Below are 14,884 nucleotides of genomic sequence, written 5' to 3'. Positions count from 1 at the left end.
ATAGTAGAGCATTTTATGTTAGCGGAACTATCCTGTCCTGTTTGATTCTTCCGGATGGAGCGAACGGACCGATAGACCGGAACCTTCCAGCACATTACTATCACGCCAACATCGAACTGTTGTCAACTGTCTTGAGAATTTGTCATAATTTATTGAAATAACTTCTACTACACGCTATAGAAAATGTCCGACAACGAAGACAAGTAAGTATAATGCTATAGTAGAACGTTAGGACCTTAAAATATTCCGCAAAACAAACAGATTGTGTGACGTTTTCTGTGGCTCATCGTGGGGACTGTCGTTTTGGTGCTGCGTATAAACACAAATCGATAGCATGCTAACGAGGGTTCGTTTTGCCTTCTACTTTCTCAAAACGATCTAACATCTAGCTTCGATGATGGTGATTTTGATGACGGAGAGGAAGATGAGGGGATGGATGATCTGGAGAACGCAGAAGATGTATGTTTTTTCCCTCCATGTCTGTCCCAACCATATTCTAAAACGTATAGCTACAGCTAATTAGCTGAGAAACGTATTATTATACATTCCTCAAAAGTTTGTCAACGTTCTCTTGCTCTTTTATCTTACCTTGATACATCACCAAACGCCATGTACCGTCACATAGCTTTAAGCGTTGGTAACTCGTGCATCTCTCAAATCCGCTTCCCTGTCCCTGACGTTGTTCTCTGCCATGGTAACCAGGAGGACCGGGAGAACGTGCAGATCCTTCCCGCGGGAGAGGGCCAGCAGGCCAATCAAAAGAGAATAACAACTCAATACATGACCAAATACGAGAGAGCCAGAGTGCTAGGGACACGCGCCCTCCAGATAGCGTGAGTATTCCTCCTGAGTTCGTCTCTCATTGTAGAACTACCGTTCAAGAACAGATTTAATCACACTCCTAAAGACTGAGACCTATTTCTGACCTTCACCGATGGAAGTGTGACTCCAATAGTGCCGCTACACGACTGCAGCATCTTCTTTCAAGTTAATTCCGTATTACGAAATTGATATATTATTATATTACCTAGCTTTAACCATTTGATATGTTTATCCATTTAGGCTAGGGTTTGGGATATTTCTCCTGTTTGATTCATATGAAAGTGTAGCCTATGCGATTGTTTTACGGCAGTGAGCTCCTCTGGTTGCTGTTGACAGACATCTGGGCAGTATTTAACCTGCTGTGTTCTGCAGGATGTGTGCCCCAGTCATGGTGGAGCTGGAGGGAGAGACAGACCCGCTGCAGATCGCCATGAAGGAACTGAAGTAAAGCAACACCTAAGCCAGGGGTGTTCAATCCTGGTCCTCGAGAGCCCCTGTCCTGCATGTTTTAGATGTTTCCCTGCTCCAGCACACCTGATTCAAAATTTGCCGGCTTCCACAGAGCTTGATAACAACCCATTCATTTGAATCAGGTGTGCTGGAGCAGGGAAACATCTAAAACATGCAGGACAGGGGCTCTCGAGGACCAGGATTGAACACCCCTGATTCCTTCTGTAGTCACACACACATATATGCTGATACTGAGTGTGTGTGGCTGTTGTTCTTCAGGGGCAGGAAGATCCCCATCATCATCAGGCGCTACCTTCCGGACGCCAGCTACGAGGACTGGGGCTGTGACGAACTCATTATCACAGACTGAAGCTGGCCCCCGCCCCTAGCCCCGCACGGCCAATCAGATCCTCAGACACCTGGAGAGGGATGTCAACAGTCATCCGTTGACGCCGCACTGAGAAGCTTCGACGTTTTTTCGTTTTGGGGCCACTGAATGGTTCTCCAGTCCTGAGTTTCCACCATTCCTCCTGATGGAAATAGTTAGATCTGAACCTTTTTGTTTCTGACAGGCGGATAAGTTACAACATACATCCACAAGGGGGGAATGTAACTCAAGTCACTGTTTAGCTCAAATGTACCTTCAGAAACTCGGCTATGATTATGAAGTGGTTCTGTGAAGGGGGATGGTAGTTTGTTTTATAGATCTGTTTTATTTTTCCTGTAAATAAATTAAGTTGTATGAAAGAAATGTAGCATGTTGTTGAATTCCCAACAGTTGTGTGTTGAGTTCAAGTTTATAGTCATGTCTTTGCACCATTAACATCACCCCTGATGGAAGTTACTTATTCTTAGGAAGCTGGACATTCTCTGCCCAGCTTTATTTGTTTTGCATAAAAACATTGAGATGTAGGCAGGCAGCTAGACTCCTCAAGAATACATTTAATTGTGTAAAACTGAATTAACCAACCTCACTCATGAGCAGTTGAAGTTGCCTCCATAGACATAGTGAACATGATCCTCCTGGGGTCATACCTGGGGTTGTGTCTCCACCTGGCTTGGGCCCCACGTGTCATGAGCTGGAATAAATGAACATCAAAGTGCAATTATAATGAATTAATTTAGTATCAATTCACCTTATCTGAACTGTAATTCAGTGAAACCTTGTTAGATTCAGTGTAGAATCCTCTTCAGGTTAGGCCCTGGGTCGTTCTGACGAGGTCTAAGCACTAATTCTCAGATGGAGGAATGTGTTCTTGCGCCACATTCTACAGATCTCTGTACGGTCATCAAAGACTTTAGCATTTTCTCCTCCCTCCAACTTATGTTTGCTAAGCCTGGTAGTTTCACACACTTTTCTTCTTGAAGCGCTCTGATAGCCACCAACATATGAAGGAAACCAGGAGCACATCCGTCAGCAGCGAATTCAGAACTTTGACGACTGGATGGTGAGACGAGCTGGCGCGGGCGCTGAACTGAGCCGGCCTGGCCACAGCCCTCACACCCACACACACACGTATGCATACACACACATACTCACACAAACAAACAGAAAAGCACAGGCTGGTCATTGTCAGAGAGGAAATAGGTTGTTGCCAAGGCAACAAGGAGCCACCGTTTGGGGAGAGAGAGGAGCAGGGGGGGTGGAGGGTGAAAAGGGGGGAAACCCTCACCCAATTAACAGCTTTGGTGTAGGGGGCCTGAGACACAGGGAGCCCTGGTTTAACCCTGGCCTTGTCTTCATAATGCACATTTTGACCCACAAAGTAACAGGATTTCTGATTAACATTCAAGATTGATTTTTACTGTTTCTTACGCTCAGTGTTCTCAGTATTAGAAGCCGTCTGACGACCACATGAAATCCCTGATCTCACCACGTTAATTTGTGACGGTGAATGTGAAGAGTATCCTGTGTTTGCAGCAGAGCCCGGGGAGGGCTCGGTCTTCCTGTCATGGGGGCGGCTGAGACAGCAGATCATCACATCTCGTGATCCACCTTCCAGACCACAGACACAGCATCACCCAGCTGACAGATCCACCATGTCTAATAGCACACCGCCTCCTCTTCCCCCCCCTCTCTTCCTGCCTTGAGCCTGTCTTGAACCCTAACATTCTTCTTTCTCTCTCTGCCCTCTTGTCCCTCGGTTCACCCTTCTGTCAGGATTCTGTCTCTATTTTTCAACTCCTCTATCCTCTTCCACTGCATCTACCCTCTTGGAGACACTTCTCAATGTCCACTCCGTGTCTTCATCCCTTTATCTCTTTTGACTGGTTTTCCTCGCTCTCTTTCTCTCTTCTATCTCTCTTTCGTACAGTCTCAACCTGAGAGGGGAGAGATGGAGGTTGTTGGTGCAGTGTGGAGGAGGGGATGGGTGGAGGGAGGTGGGGTGGAGGCTATGCTGAGAGTATGAGAGTCCCTTTGTATCCCGGCAGAGCTACAGGCCCAGGCAGTTCTGGGTATGCCTCCCTCCTCCCCCTCCTGCTCCCTCTCAATGGCTCTCTTTGTCTTTACCAAAGTATCACACAGCCGATTAAGAAGAGGGAATAGGAGTCAGGCTTAACCCACAACACACACACACTCACACACACACTGAGACTGATTTGAACTGCATCTGGTGGGACCTGCTAGACCAGTGGACCACTGTACTGGTCTGTAGTAGGAGACATGAGCCACACCAAGCAGGAGCCAGGTGAATGAGCATCATCTCTGAGGAGCAAACATGGAGACTCTCTCTCTCTCTCTATGTCTCTCACTCTCTCTCTCTCTCTCTCTCTCTCTCTCTCTCCTCTCTCTCTCTCTCTCTCTCTCTCTCTCTCTCTCTCTTCTCTCACTCTCTCTCTCTCTCTCTCTCTCTCTCTCTCTCTCTCTCTCTCTCTCTCTCTCTCTCTCTCTCTCTCTCCTCTCTCTCTCTCTCTCTCTCTCTCTCTCTCTCTCTCTCTCTCTCTCTCTGTGTGTCATCTCTGTATGCTCTCCAGCTGTGTAGGACTTCTCCAGGTGTACCTTCTCACATAAACACGCCCCCGACCTCTGACCTTTCGTGCTCCAGTGACGAGGTCATGCCCCCTGGGCCCCATGGGCAGAGGGGAACTCATCCCCTCTACAACGAGACTGAGCTAAACACAAGTCTGACTGGCAACGGATGTGTGTGTGTGTGTGTGTGCAGTGAGAGAGGGAGTCACTGCACCCCCCCCCCCCCCACCCCCCCCCCACCACACACACACACACACACACATACAATGGCATGTGACGTTAATGAGTCCGGTTTTGCATTGCTATGCAGGTCAAGTTTGTATTGAGAGGCGTGGCTATATGTACAATACAAGTCATTTCCAAGGTTCAGATTATGCTGGACTGGAAATGTCTTTGTGGTTGATTTAACTTAAATTGAAAATAAAACGAGTTATTGATCAACCTAACTTTGCAGTGTAAGCTGCACTGTTATTGTCTGCATTTAATGTAAAGCAATGCTATGTATTTTATTCTCACTGTATGTAAGATAACTCACTTAGATCTGCTCATGCTGATGAAGTAGTGAAGACAGATGTTTTACAAAAGCAGAAAGAATACAGATTTATTTAGTGTGAGAGGGTCATTAGTTATCACATCTCTAATGCTTTGTCTTTGCTAGTATTTACACGTTCGTTCAACTTTCAACTTAACTGAGGAAAAATACAAAATAGCAACATGAGAATGACACATCAGCCAAGGTAACAGTCAGAGGTTTTCAACATGTTGGAGAAGAAAAAACTGTTAACAGCGCATAAAAACATAACACGCATAAAAACATAACACCAGCATATATAAATAATAATCGTAATAGTCAAAACAAGGGTTTTTTTTTCGCAATGTGGCAAAATATAGGATGTCTAACATAATGAGCTCCTTTACTTGAGGAAAGCAACACAGACAAGACAACACAGTCGAACAAGAGACAGCGTGAAGCACTGCCCGTCACGTTAGATAGTGGGAGAGGGTCTTGTTTCAAATAATAACATATCAGAATCTTATATTAGAAAAAGGTCAATATATCACGAGTTAGTGCCCCATTAAGAGATGGAGGGCCGTCCTGACTGCCCCAGAGGCAGGTCTGAGGTGTGGAGGATGTGTTTCTGACTGCCCCAGAGGCAGGTCTGAGGTGTGGAGGATGTGTTTGGCAGAGCAGGGGAACATTCATTTCCAGGTGAAACCATCACACTCCCCAGATAGCAGGCAGAGCGAAGCCACAAAGATGCCCTCTCTAGATGCACTATTTGTTTAGGGTTCGGTATGTTGCTTCAGATTTTTTTTTTATCAGCTAAATGAATCAAATGTCAAGTGTAAAATGTCAAAGAACCCAATCGGTTTCCCTTGCTGGGAGTTCTTCAAGGTTCTGAAGAGGAGAATTTAATTGCAGAATCCCAAACAAGGACAGTTTCACAAGTCAGTTAAATATAAGATAAAGTCAGTATGGCAAGAATGTATTTTTTTTTAAAACTGTTTTTAGAAAAATAACGACATGGATTGCTGCTTCTCTGTATTACACGTGTGGTTGGCAATCTTTTAGTTTGGCCAAAGGCTTTAAAGAGACTCACTCACGCTCTTTTAAACCCATTAACTCATTAATGCGGCGTTCCTGCTCTTTTCAATCTCAGGCAACTGTGTTGAAGTGATGGCACCCAGGTGAGCACCCAGGTGAGCACCCAGGTGAGCACCCAGGTGAGCACCCAGGTGAGCACCCAGGTGAGCACCCAGGTGAGCACCCAGGTGAGCACCCAGGTGAGCACCCAGGTGAGCACCCAGGTGAGCACCCAGGTGAGCACCCAGGTGAGCACCCAGGTGAGCACCCAGGTGAGCACCCAGGTGAGCACCCAGGTGAGCACCCAGGTGAGCACCCAGGTGAGCCCTTTGACGGATAGCAAACATATTACACAGCAACTATATACACTCCTACCATTGTACACTGAATACTCTATATACACATTTTGAATGTCAAACATGTCAAGAAACACGCAGTGATGGAGACTATACAGTGTAGTAATGGCAAAAAAAAACGATTTACTGTCAACAATGAAATTAATAGTTAAGATTATTAACAATGAAAAGAATGTTTGTATTCCTCAACAGAATGACCTTAATTTTGGTTAGTAAAAGGGATTATTATATTTTACTGTTCGTGATGAATCTTATGTAACATATATTTGCCAAACTGTTTAGCACGGTTTTGAAATGCTCAATCAAATTACTCAGTAGAGGATGTCAGATTAAAGAAAGAAGAAGAAAAAAAGATGTCAGAAAAAGAGGATTTGTATTTAAACACCGATCACCAGGGGATTCAACAAAGTTGTGGCCAACTGAAAATATCTGCTTCTGCTTCTGGTTCAAAACATCATGAAAATATTAAATCTCGCTATTAAATCTCAAATTTTGGTCTCAAAACTTTGGTCCTGTTAATGGATGAAACACACAAAAGAAGAATTGCAACTATCATTACACTATTACATTAAAGATATATTAAACAAAATATTGATTTAATATTGGATGTTGTTCTAGATCATATAAAATGATCTGTTTTTCAACTTGCCTGAGATGTGAATGGGCTAGCCAAACAGTTTGGCACATCAGGTTCTCTTCCATAAATGAAACATTTTCAGTGATAATCTTTCAGGGTTTAAGAATATCCAAGATGGGCTCTCTCTATTTGAGTTGCCATAGTAATCAGGGTCCAACAGTCTCAGTGAAATGTGAACATGGCGAGATTACAACACATCAGACTGTCCCACAAACCACCCAGACTGCTCCTCACCTGGGGAAGACCAGGCTCATCACCGCCTCCGCTTCAGTCTCCCCCCTCAGCCTCCCCCCTTTGCCTCCCCCCAGCCCAGGTCACACCCCATGCCACTGGTCTTCAGTTCTGCTGCGGTCGTGTCTGAGCCTGTGTCCCCTCCTCCCCGCAAGGGTCATGGCCGAGACAGTGTGGTGTACACAGGCTGCTCCCAGTGCGTGGGGCTGTGTGACTGGGGCACGCTGGCTGGGTCGGTGATGGCCGTGTACAAGGGCCTCTGGCTGGGCCCCATGTAGGAGAAGGCAGAGTAGAGGCCGGGAGCCTGGCTGGAGTGAGCGTAGTAGGCCCCGGACGCCTGGTGGTCGGCGTACTCTGCAAACTGAGCCCTGGAGGCCAGCGAGGGGAAGGCTGAGCTGTAGTGGGGGAGGCTGAGAGGGGTGTAGGTGACGTGGGAGCCTGGCACCGAGGATGCCTCTGAGAAATGGGCCCCCGGGCCGGCCTCACTCTTGATCTGGGCCTTGGAGGGGTCCGAACCTAGCGGGGATCCGTGGTGCTGGTTCTGGTGCTGCTGGTGCTGCTTGGACAACCAGGCGGCAGAGTGTCCGCTGGCGGCGGCCAGCGCAGAGGAGATGCCGTAGGCGTACGGGGAGGCGGAGGAGCCTGCCCCCGCTCCGGCGCCCTGCCCCACTGACGGGTGCCCGTTCGGGGGAAGGTACTGGTCGAATTCATTGACGTCGAAGGGCTCCATGTTGGCCATGACCTCGTGGCTGATCTCCCCGATGTCCACGTTGCCGAAGTCGATGTGGGGTTTCCCCGGGCCGGACCCGGACCCGGAGGCACACTCTGCTCCTACACCCATGCCCCCGCGGGAGCCCCCTGCCACGCCGCTCTCCCGCTTCCCCTCGCTAGACTTCCCAGACTGCAGCTCTGTCTTGGGGGTGGTGGGGGGCGTGGGGGGGCTGTGGCTCTGACCTAGAGGAGCACAGCACCGGGAGGAAGCAAAGATGTGAGTTTTTGTGTTTGATTCGATTCTGTCTGAATGAAGGTGTCTTGTGTGTAGTGCTAGCAGTGCTACTTAGTTTAGTTGTTTGCTTGACTGTTTGTCGCTTGTCATGTCTTAATAAAATCTATTTACTCTACTCCACTTGACTCAACACCATTCTACTAAACTGTTTGTCCTCTACTTTTCTCAATTCTATTATCCTCTACTCTCCCATCCTCTACTCTCCTATATCCACTGCGCTCTACGTTACTGTAGTGTTCCCGTGGTGTTATATGTGGTGTTGTCCGTGGGATGGGTGGAGCTGGGGGCCCACCTGCAGCATGAGGGTGGTGTCCGTCGCCGAGCGGAGACCCCGTCCCCCCGGTGTGCACCACCTCCAGGTGGAGGCTCTTGTAGTGAGACTGGCTGTGGCTAACCTCTCCCTCGGAGTGGCCGTCGCCCTCAGAGCTGGAGCCGGGCTTGCCGTTCTTACGGCGGCGCGGCTGGTACTTGTACTCGGGGTAGTCCTTCTTGTGCTGCTTCCTCAGACGCTCCGCCTCCTCGATGAAGGGACGCTTGTCGCTCTCGTTCAGTAGTCTGGGGGCAGGGGGGGGAGAGAGAGAGAGAGAGAGAGAGAGAGAGAGAGAGAGAGAGAGAGAGAGAGAGAGAGAGAGAGAGAGAGAGAGAGAGAGAGAGAGAGAGAGAGAGAGAGAGAGAGAGAGAGAGAGAGAGAGAGAGAGAGAGAGAACTTAAAACTGGAACTTAAACTCTGGAATTATGAACTGTAGTATTCGGAAATATTATAATTGTATTTCCTATTCCTATTTCCACTTCTGGCCTGCTGCGATTTCCCCCTGGGGATCCATAAAGTACCTACTAATACCACTACTGGTTTCATAGGAAGGTAAGTTATTAAAATTGGTTGTTACCAAGGATGCTGTATCTTTAAAGACTTGAATAACTCAACAGAGGCAAACGTCGTTGTACACTCAGTCTTAGTGAGAGCTGTTTACAAAAGGACTCGAGGCATTTGAATGATTCTCATCAATTCAGAGAAACTAAAGATGTCAGGGTTTATGAAGCTGTTTGACATGTTCAGACAAGTTGTCTGAACCTAAAACACAACTGTTTCACCTAGTTGTCGAGGTGAAACAGGTGTTACATTTACATTTTACATTAAGCAGACGCTCTTATCCAGAGCGACTTACAGTAAGTACAGGGACATTCCCCCGAGGCAAGCAGGGTGAAGTGCCTTGCCCAAGGACACAACGTCAGTTGGCATGACCGGGAATCGAACTGGCAACCTTCGGATTACTAGTCTGACTCCCTCACCGCTCAGCCACCTGACTCCCGTGTTCTCACTGAGCCTGCGGCATGTTCCCACCCTCTCTGTGACCGGCACTGTGACTCAGTGTACCAGCCCCAAAAACATCTGATCTCCCATCTGCACAGCTGCAGCTAAGGAGTCGTCCACACCAGGGGGTTCAACAGTCCTGCAATGTGATTAGGACTCAGGATGAAGATGTGGTGTTTCTGTGTGTGTGTGTGTGTGTGTGTGTGTGTGTGTGTGTGTGTGTGTGTGTGTGTGTGTGTGTGTGTGTGTGTGTATAAAAAGCACAAGCAACCGGTGCAGCTGCTGGATTGTCATACATGAGAAAATCCTGCCCTCTCTAATTCGACATGTTTCTGTCTGGATCCAATTAAACAATCATGTCGGCGCTCAAGGTCAAGTCTTTATCTGATTAATTCTGTCTTCATGAGGTTAATGAATTAGACTTTCCTGGTACACATGGGCCAGCACATGCCTCCCCACAACCCACCGCATACCAGAAGAGACTGGTGGCCATTGGTCTCTTCCTCTATGACGGTTGACCAATCGGTCAGCTTGAATCATTACTACTATACGTGAACTGTTAACATTATACATTATAAAAACTCATCACATTAGACCCATAGTATTTCAGTCTCTTTCAGTGTATTTCCCCTTTTCCAGGTTCAGTTTAACTCCTATAGAATGGAGTTTATAGGTGAGGAAACAGCAACTCTGAGGCACTCCAATCGGAGCAGTTAGCCAGAACTGAGGGGGATTTTGACAGAAAACACAGTAATTCCCTGTGGAGCCATTTGCCCAACCAAATTGCAATGAATTAAGCTAGCTATGAAATTAGGTTGGGCCCAGGAACACGTGATCAACCCTTGCCTACCTCAGACTACATAGTCCATTTCACTCAATAACTTGAAATGTTGAAGAGGGTAAGTTGTTCACAGTAAAACACAAGATGAATATATAACACGCTACATATTACATACATGTGTAGGCTATACCATGCAACTGACTATGACACTTAAACTAGTGAACCACGGAAAGGATCCTTGTCCCTGTAATCATTTTGACCGTTAGGTAAACCTCTATGTTGCCTGTGCTGTTGTGACGTAGTCTCCGTGGTGGGTCAGAGCCAACCTTACCTCCACAGTTTTCCCAGCGTTTTACTGAGCTCAGCGTTGTGCAGGTGAGGGTACTGGTCAGCCAGCTTCCGCCTGGCGGCCTGGGCCCACACCATGAAAGCGTTCATTGGTCTCTTCACGTGCGGTTTGCTCTTGCTGCCGGAGTTCACGCGCACGGGCATCGGCACGAGGGTCCAGTCGTAGCCGTTTAGCACCTGGCTCACCGCCTCGCGGATACCGATGGGGAACCGGTCGTCATCTTCGTCAGACTTTATGGAGAGGCCATCAGTCACACCGGAAGCCTCATCACCGACCCCCGTCAGCTGAGACTGCTGTCCGGGCAAAGGTGAGTCTCCTCCGCCTGTGGCACCGGAGGAGTGCCCCGGTGACAAAGACTGGCCGTCGTCCGAGACTCCAGGACTCATCTCCACCTCAGACAAACTCTGCTCCTCGGCTGACATCTTGTCTTCCTTCTTTCAAAATAACTTTCTCCGTCCTCCGGTAAGTATCGAAATGTAATTCCTTGATCTAGGGGTATTTGTGGCCTAAGTTATCTTGATATGACGTCAAAGTGTTGTGTTTTCTAAGTTTATTAAGTTTACCCTCCCTCGAGGTCTCCTTTATATGAATTCCCAGTCCGTCTCAACTCTCAGCGTCCGTTCCAGAACTCTATTAGGATTCCACATCAAAGGTATTTCCATCCGTGTTGCTGGTATCATTCGCACGCTGCCTGTTTTAGACCCCAGTTCACCTGTCTCAAAATGTTGTCTGGATCCAGAAGTCCGCTATTCTTTTGTTGTTTCTGTACTTGCATGCTTCAGCAACGTCCTGAAAAAAACGAAACACACTGATTATTAGAATATATATTATTTTTTTTAATACATAAAAGGAAAGTATCCCAATAAAAATCGTTTGATCGTTGATCACGGTTGATTTTTTCATCTAATTCACACAGTTCACAAGATCTCAAATTGTCATGTTGGGACTGTTGGAGAACTGGACACTACTAACCAAACCAAAGACCAATAGAAATGAACAATACAAGCCTATTCGCAAGTGTAACATTGCTATCAGATATATGCAGACAGACGTATAATTTGAAGTGCGCCTGTTATTTTAGCCTGGTACTCGCTCCCTGCTAACAAGCTACTGTTTAAGGTTTGGCAGTTATTCCAAGCTCCCCGGAGAGAAAGTGCTGGAATAATATGAGTATGCACGAGCACAGGGCTTCGATTTATTCCTGCAGGCTCTTAAATAAACAGTTAGATAAACATGGGCTGGCGCTGGAAATATAAACCGCGTGTGGGTATGTGTGAGCGCGCGTGCGTGAGAGCGAGCAGGACACTGCCTGCTTGTGAAAGTGTATATGCCTGTAGATGGAGTTGTGTCCATTGAATCAACGTTCTGCTGTGTAGACCGCCTTCTGACACGACCTTAAAGTTGTTATTTTGCGAACTTCTGAACTCAGACAATATAAACACAACTCCGTCGCTATTTTGTTTGGATCTCAACTCCTTAGTGACGCCCATATCGAGGACATTGATTTATTCGCGTGCGTGTGTCATCTTGCGCTTAAGTCACCAGCAGACTTTTACCGTTTTGACCGCCCTCGCACCTCGCGTTCTGGCTGGGTGTCTGTGCAACGTCATACTAATGTAGGCAATTATCGATAGTGCTGTCTACTTGTTCGGTAAAAGATTATGTGAATTAACGAAGGATCGTTCGTGGGATCGTTCGTAATTTTTACCACGTTTGAACCGTAAATTAATTAAGTGTAGCTAATGGATCGCATAGCATCGCTTTCGTCCTATGACATTTCACCTGTAGGTAGGTATATCCAGTCAATTTCCTTTTAATGAACATCATGGTTGATAACCTGGCCGTTCCATTTGGCACAAGCCAAGCGGGCTTCCACATCATGTCTGTTCTCTAACAACCATCTGTCAGATTTAAACATGTTAATTATTCTTTCTCTGGCATGTGGGCGCTTCAGGATCCGGCAGACCTCATGCGCTTCGTTACGCATCACAAAGCCCACTTCACAAAAAGTTTAATCCTTGTATTATTATGCTTTTATAAATTTCCACCAAGTTATGTATTGTTAAGATAAGACATGTAGGCCCACTGTGGAGCCACTGATGTAGTTTGTAAAATGAAGTGACAATCATGGACACCGTTTTACCAAAGTTCTATAGTGGCACAACGTTCCACACCCTGGACAGAGGTCCTCTGTTATTCAACAGCCACGCGTTCTCTTATTTTCAAACGTCATATTTCTTCATAACCTTAACATTGCACGTTAGAGGTCAGAAACACACTGGTTTGTTTGTCCAGCGAGTGAAATACAGGATAGCCTAGGCCTATATTGCCTGTCAAAAACCTAGCGATGGTGTTTCTCCGCATTCCGCTTAGATTGTGTTTGTGATGTCTGGTGTTCAACCATCGAATGTATTTAGGTTACTGTAGCAGTGTAGTCGTCATTAATTTACGCGTTATGAAAGACGAATAAAAGTAGGAGCACTTTCGCTTGACCTGACAATAACTTGCCCTTAATTGCGTCCTTGAAACTATGTTCCCGTAATCTGCGTTGTTTTCAGTTTTATATGGAGTAGCTTGTTTCACAAATCCAAACATAGACTACTCGCTATCCTGTAGGCTACTTAAAATGTCGAACAGATGCAGGTTAACCATTTCAAATTGTTGATAAAAAGAAAGGCAGGTGAACGGAAATGTCACGAGCCTATGTAGACTAAAAGTTTAACATTGCCAACCTAGATTTTTGGGGTCTAATAAAGTTTAATAGGTATTGATTGTAAATTGATAAGTGTTTTATAAATTATACGAATATATTGCAACAGGTAGGCCCACCTAATTAAAGTCTGCCACGTTTGAAATAACCATAGCCTAAATTCAAACTATGACAGCTAAATCAAACTACATTTAGAGATGTCTTTATAATTAGAAATATTTGTTTACAGATTATGGTGGCTTCGTTGAACCCCTTTCTATGTCACATTTAGACCAGCCTGTAGTTACGAACAGTCAGTTGGATGTTGGTTTATGACTGAAACTCGTTTGTTAAGTTTTAGTTGTGCTACTTACAGGAAAACAATATGACTGAGGCCTACAACGTTCGTTTAGCGAAATATACAATTGTTTTTTTTGTCAGGTAGCCTACCCCATTCTATCAAGCTCTGGCACATAACTAATAACAATGGTTGTGACAACAGTGAATCGACAGACTGTAACAATGCAATAGGCTCAATCAAAATAACAAAAAATATTGCCATCAAGAAAAATAACACAATTATTATGAATAATAATACTAATAACAATTATAATAATAATAACAACACATTTAATATAACACGTAACAAAAATAACAACGGATAATAGACCTAACTGAAAACAAATATTTCCACATTCCCCTATTGTTATGAAGGATGGATAAAGACTCTTCATAACTTGATTATACGACAAAGTAGGAATAAGAGAGACAAAAGTTGCCGCAGAGAAGAAAGTATTTCAAATGCTAAGCACCTTACTTCTGCAGTGAAAAAGGAGGTCGCCCGATAAGCACGAGAGTCCGTGTGTTCCAGAGTTTCCAAAGTGACGCTCGCGCTCACTCCCCACCCTTCTCGCTCGCTCTGCCCCACTATGAATGCCTGCTCTGTGTCGCGCGCCGGGGCTTAAAGAGCTCCGTTGTGTGAGAAAGAGAAAAAAGTCTTAAAGGAGAAGCAAACTTGCACCGATTGAACGCTTGTGATTGGTCCGTGATTATTCTCGTCCGTTTCCTGCAGGGATGGGTTTCTTTGTCAAAATTCACATTAATAATGGCTGATTAATAGGCATGTTGTACTGTTTGCAGCCTGAAGCATACACTACAAATTTATAAGAATAAATTAAAACAAATAATTGATCCCTTTGAAATTTAAATTCAAACTGACAGTTAGTTTTTGATATGAGCAGCAAACTTTCATGTTTGCCCTAAAGTAGTTGCTTAACGCCATATCTGATATTTTGAAAGCCTTCCATGGTTAAACCTGCTCTAAAAGTAATTTAAGTTATTAGGTTTTAATTATAATTTACATAATTGAATTCTCGCTGGAGGAAGACATCCAGATTGATTGCAGTAATAGGCCTACGGATCTTTTTCAAACTTGCGAGTTGTTATAGGCTAAGTATAGGAGTAAACCTGGCACCAACCAGGCTGAAAGGACCAACACTATAGATCCACGCGTCAACGAGCTACTTTGAAGCGTCTCTTTTTGATTCTCTTTTGATGTAACGTCCGGCAACGTCATCTAAATTAGCAGCGGGTTGAGAGGAGCACACTGACGCATTGTTGACGCATTAGAGGCAGAGCCTCTGGTCCTTCTGCCGCATTAGAGGAAGAGCCTCTGGTCCCTTCTCTGCCGCCGAG

The 14,884-nt window shown here is 45.7% G+C and overlaps 2 protein-coding genes across 2 annotated transcripts; one reads left to right on the top strand and one right to left on the bottom strand.

The window, feature by feature from the left end:
• Nucleotides 1–61: 61 nt before the first annotated feature.
• polr2f (RNA polymerase II, I and III subunit F) lies at nt 62–2,037 on the top strand. Its single transcript, XM_062486005.1, has 5 exons — nt 62–203; nt 390–459; nt 703–833; nt 1,195–1,266; nt 1,552–2,037. Exons 1-5 carry the CDS (start codon nt 184–186, stop codon nt 1,640–1,642), a joined length of 384 nt encoding a protein of 127 aa, XP_062341989.1. The 5' UTR covers nt 62–183; the 3' UTR covers nt 1,643–2,037.
• A 5,089-nt stretch (nt 2,038–7,126) lies between these two features.
• On the bottom strand, nt 7,127–14,137 carry sox10 (SRY-box transcription factor 10). Its single transcript, XM_062485778.1, has 4 exons — nt 14,002–14,137; nt 10,483–11,289; nt 8,351–8,613; nt 7,127–8,006 (listed from the first exon to the last, which is right to left on the bottom strand). The coding sequence occupies exons 2-4, from the start codon at nt 10,920–10,922 to the stop codon at nt 7,210–7,212; spliced, it is 1,500 nt and encodes a 499-aa protein (XP_062341762.1). The 5' UTR covers nt 10,923–11,289; nt 14,002–14,137; the 3' UTR covers nt 7,127–7,209.
• Nucleotides 14,138–14,884: the final 747 nt, after the last annotated feature.

Source organism: Osmerus eperlanus, chromosome 2 (genome assembly GCF_963692335.1).
Source record: "Osmerus eperlanus chromosome 2, fOsmEpe2.1, whole genome shotgun sequence".
Lineage (NCBI taxonomy): Eukaryota > Metazoa > Chordata > Actinopteri > Osmeriformes > Osmeridae > Osmerus > Osmerus eperlanus.
Note: the sequence above shows the minus strand (reverse complement) of the source record. Positions and strands in the feature narration are given on the sequence as shown.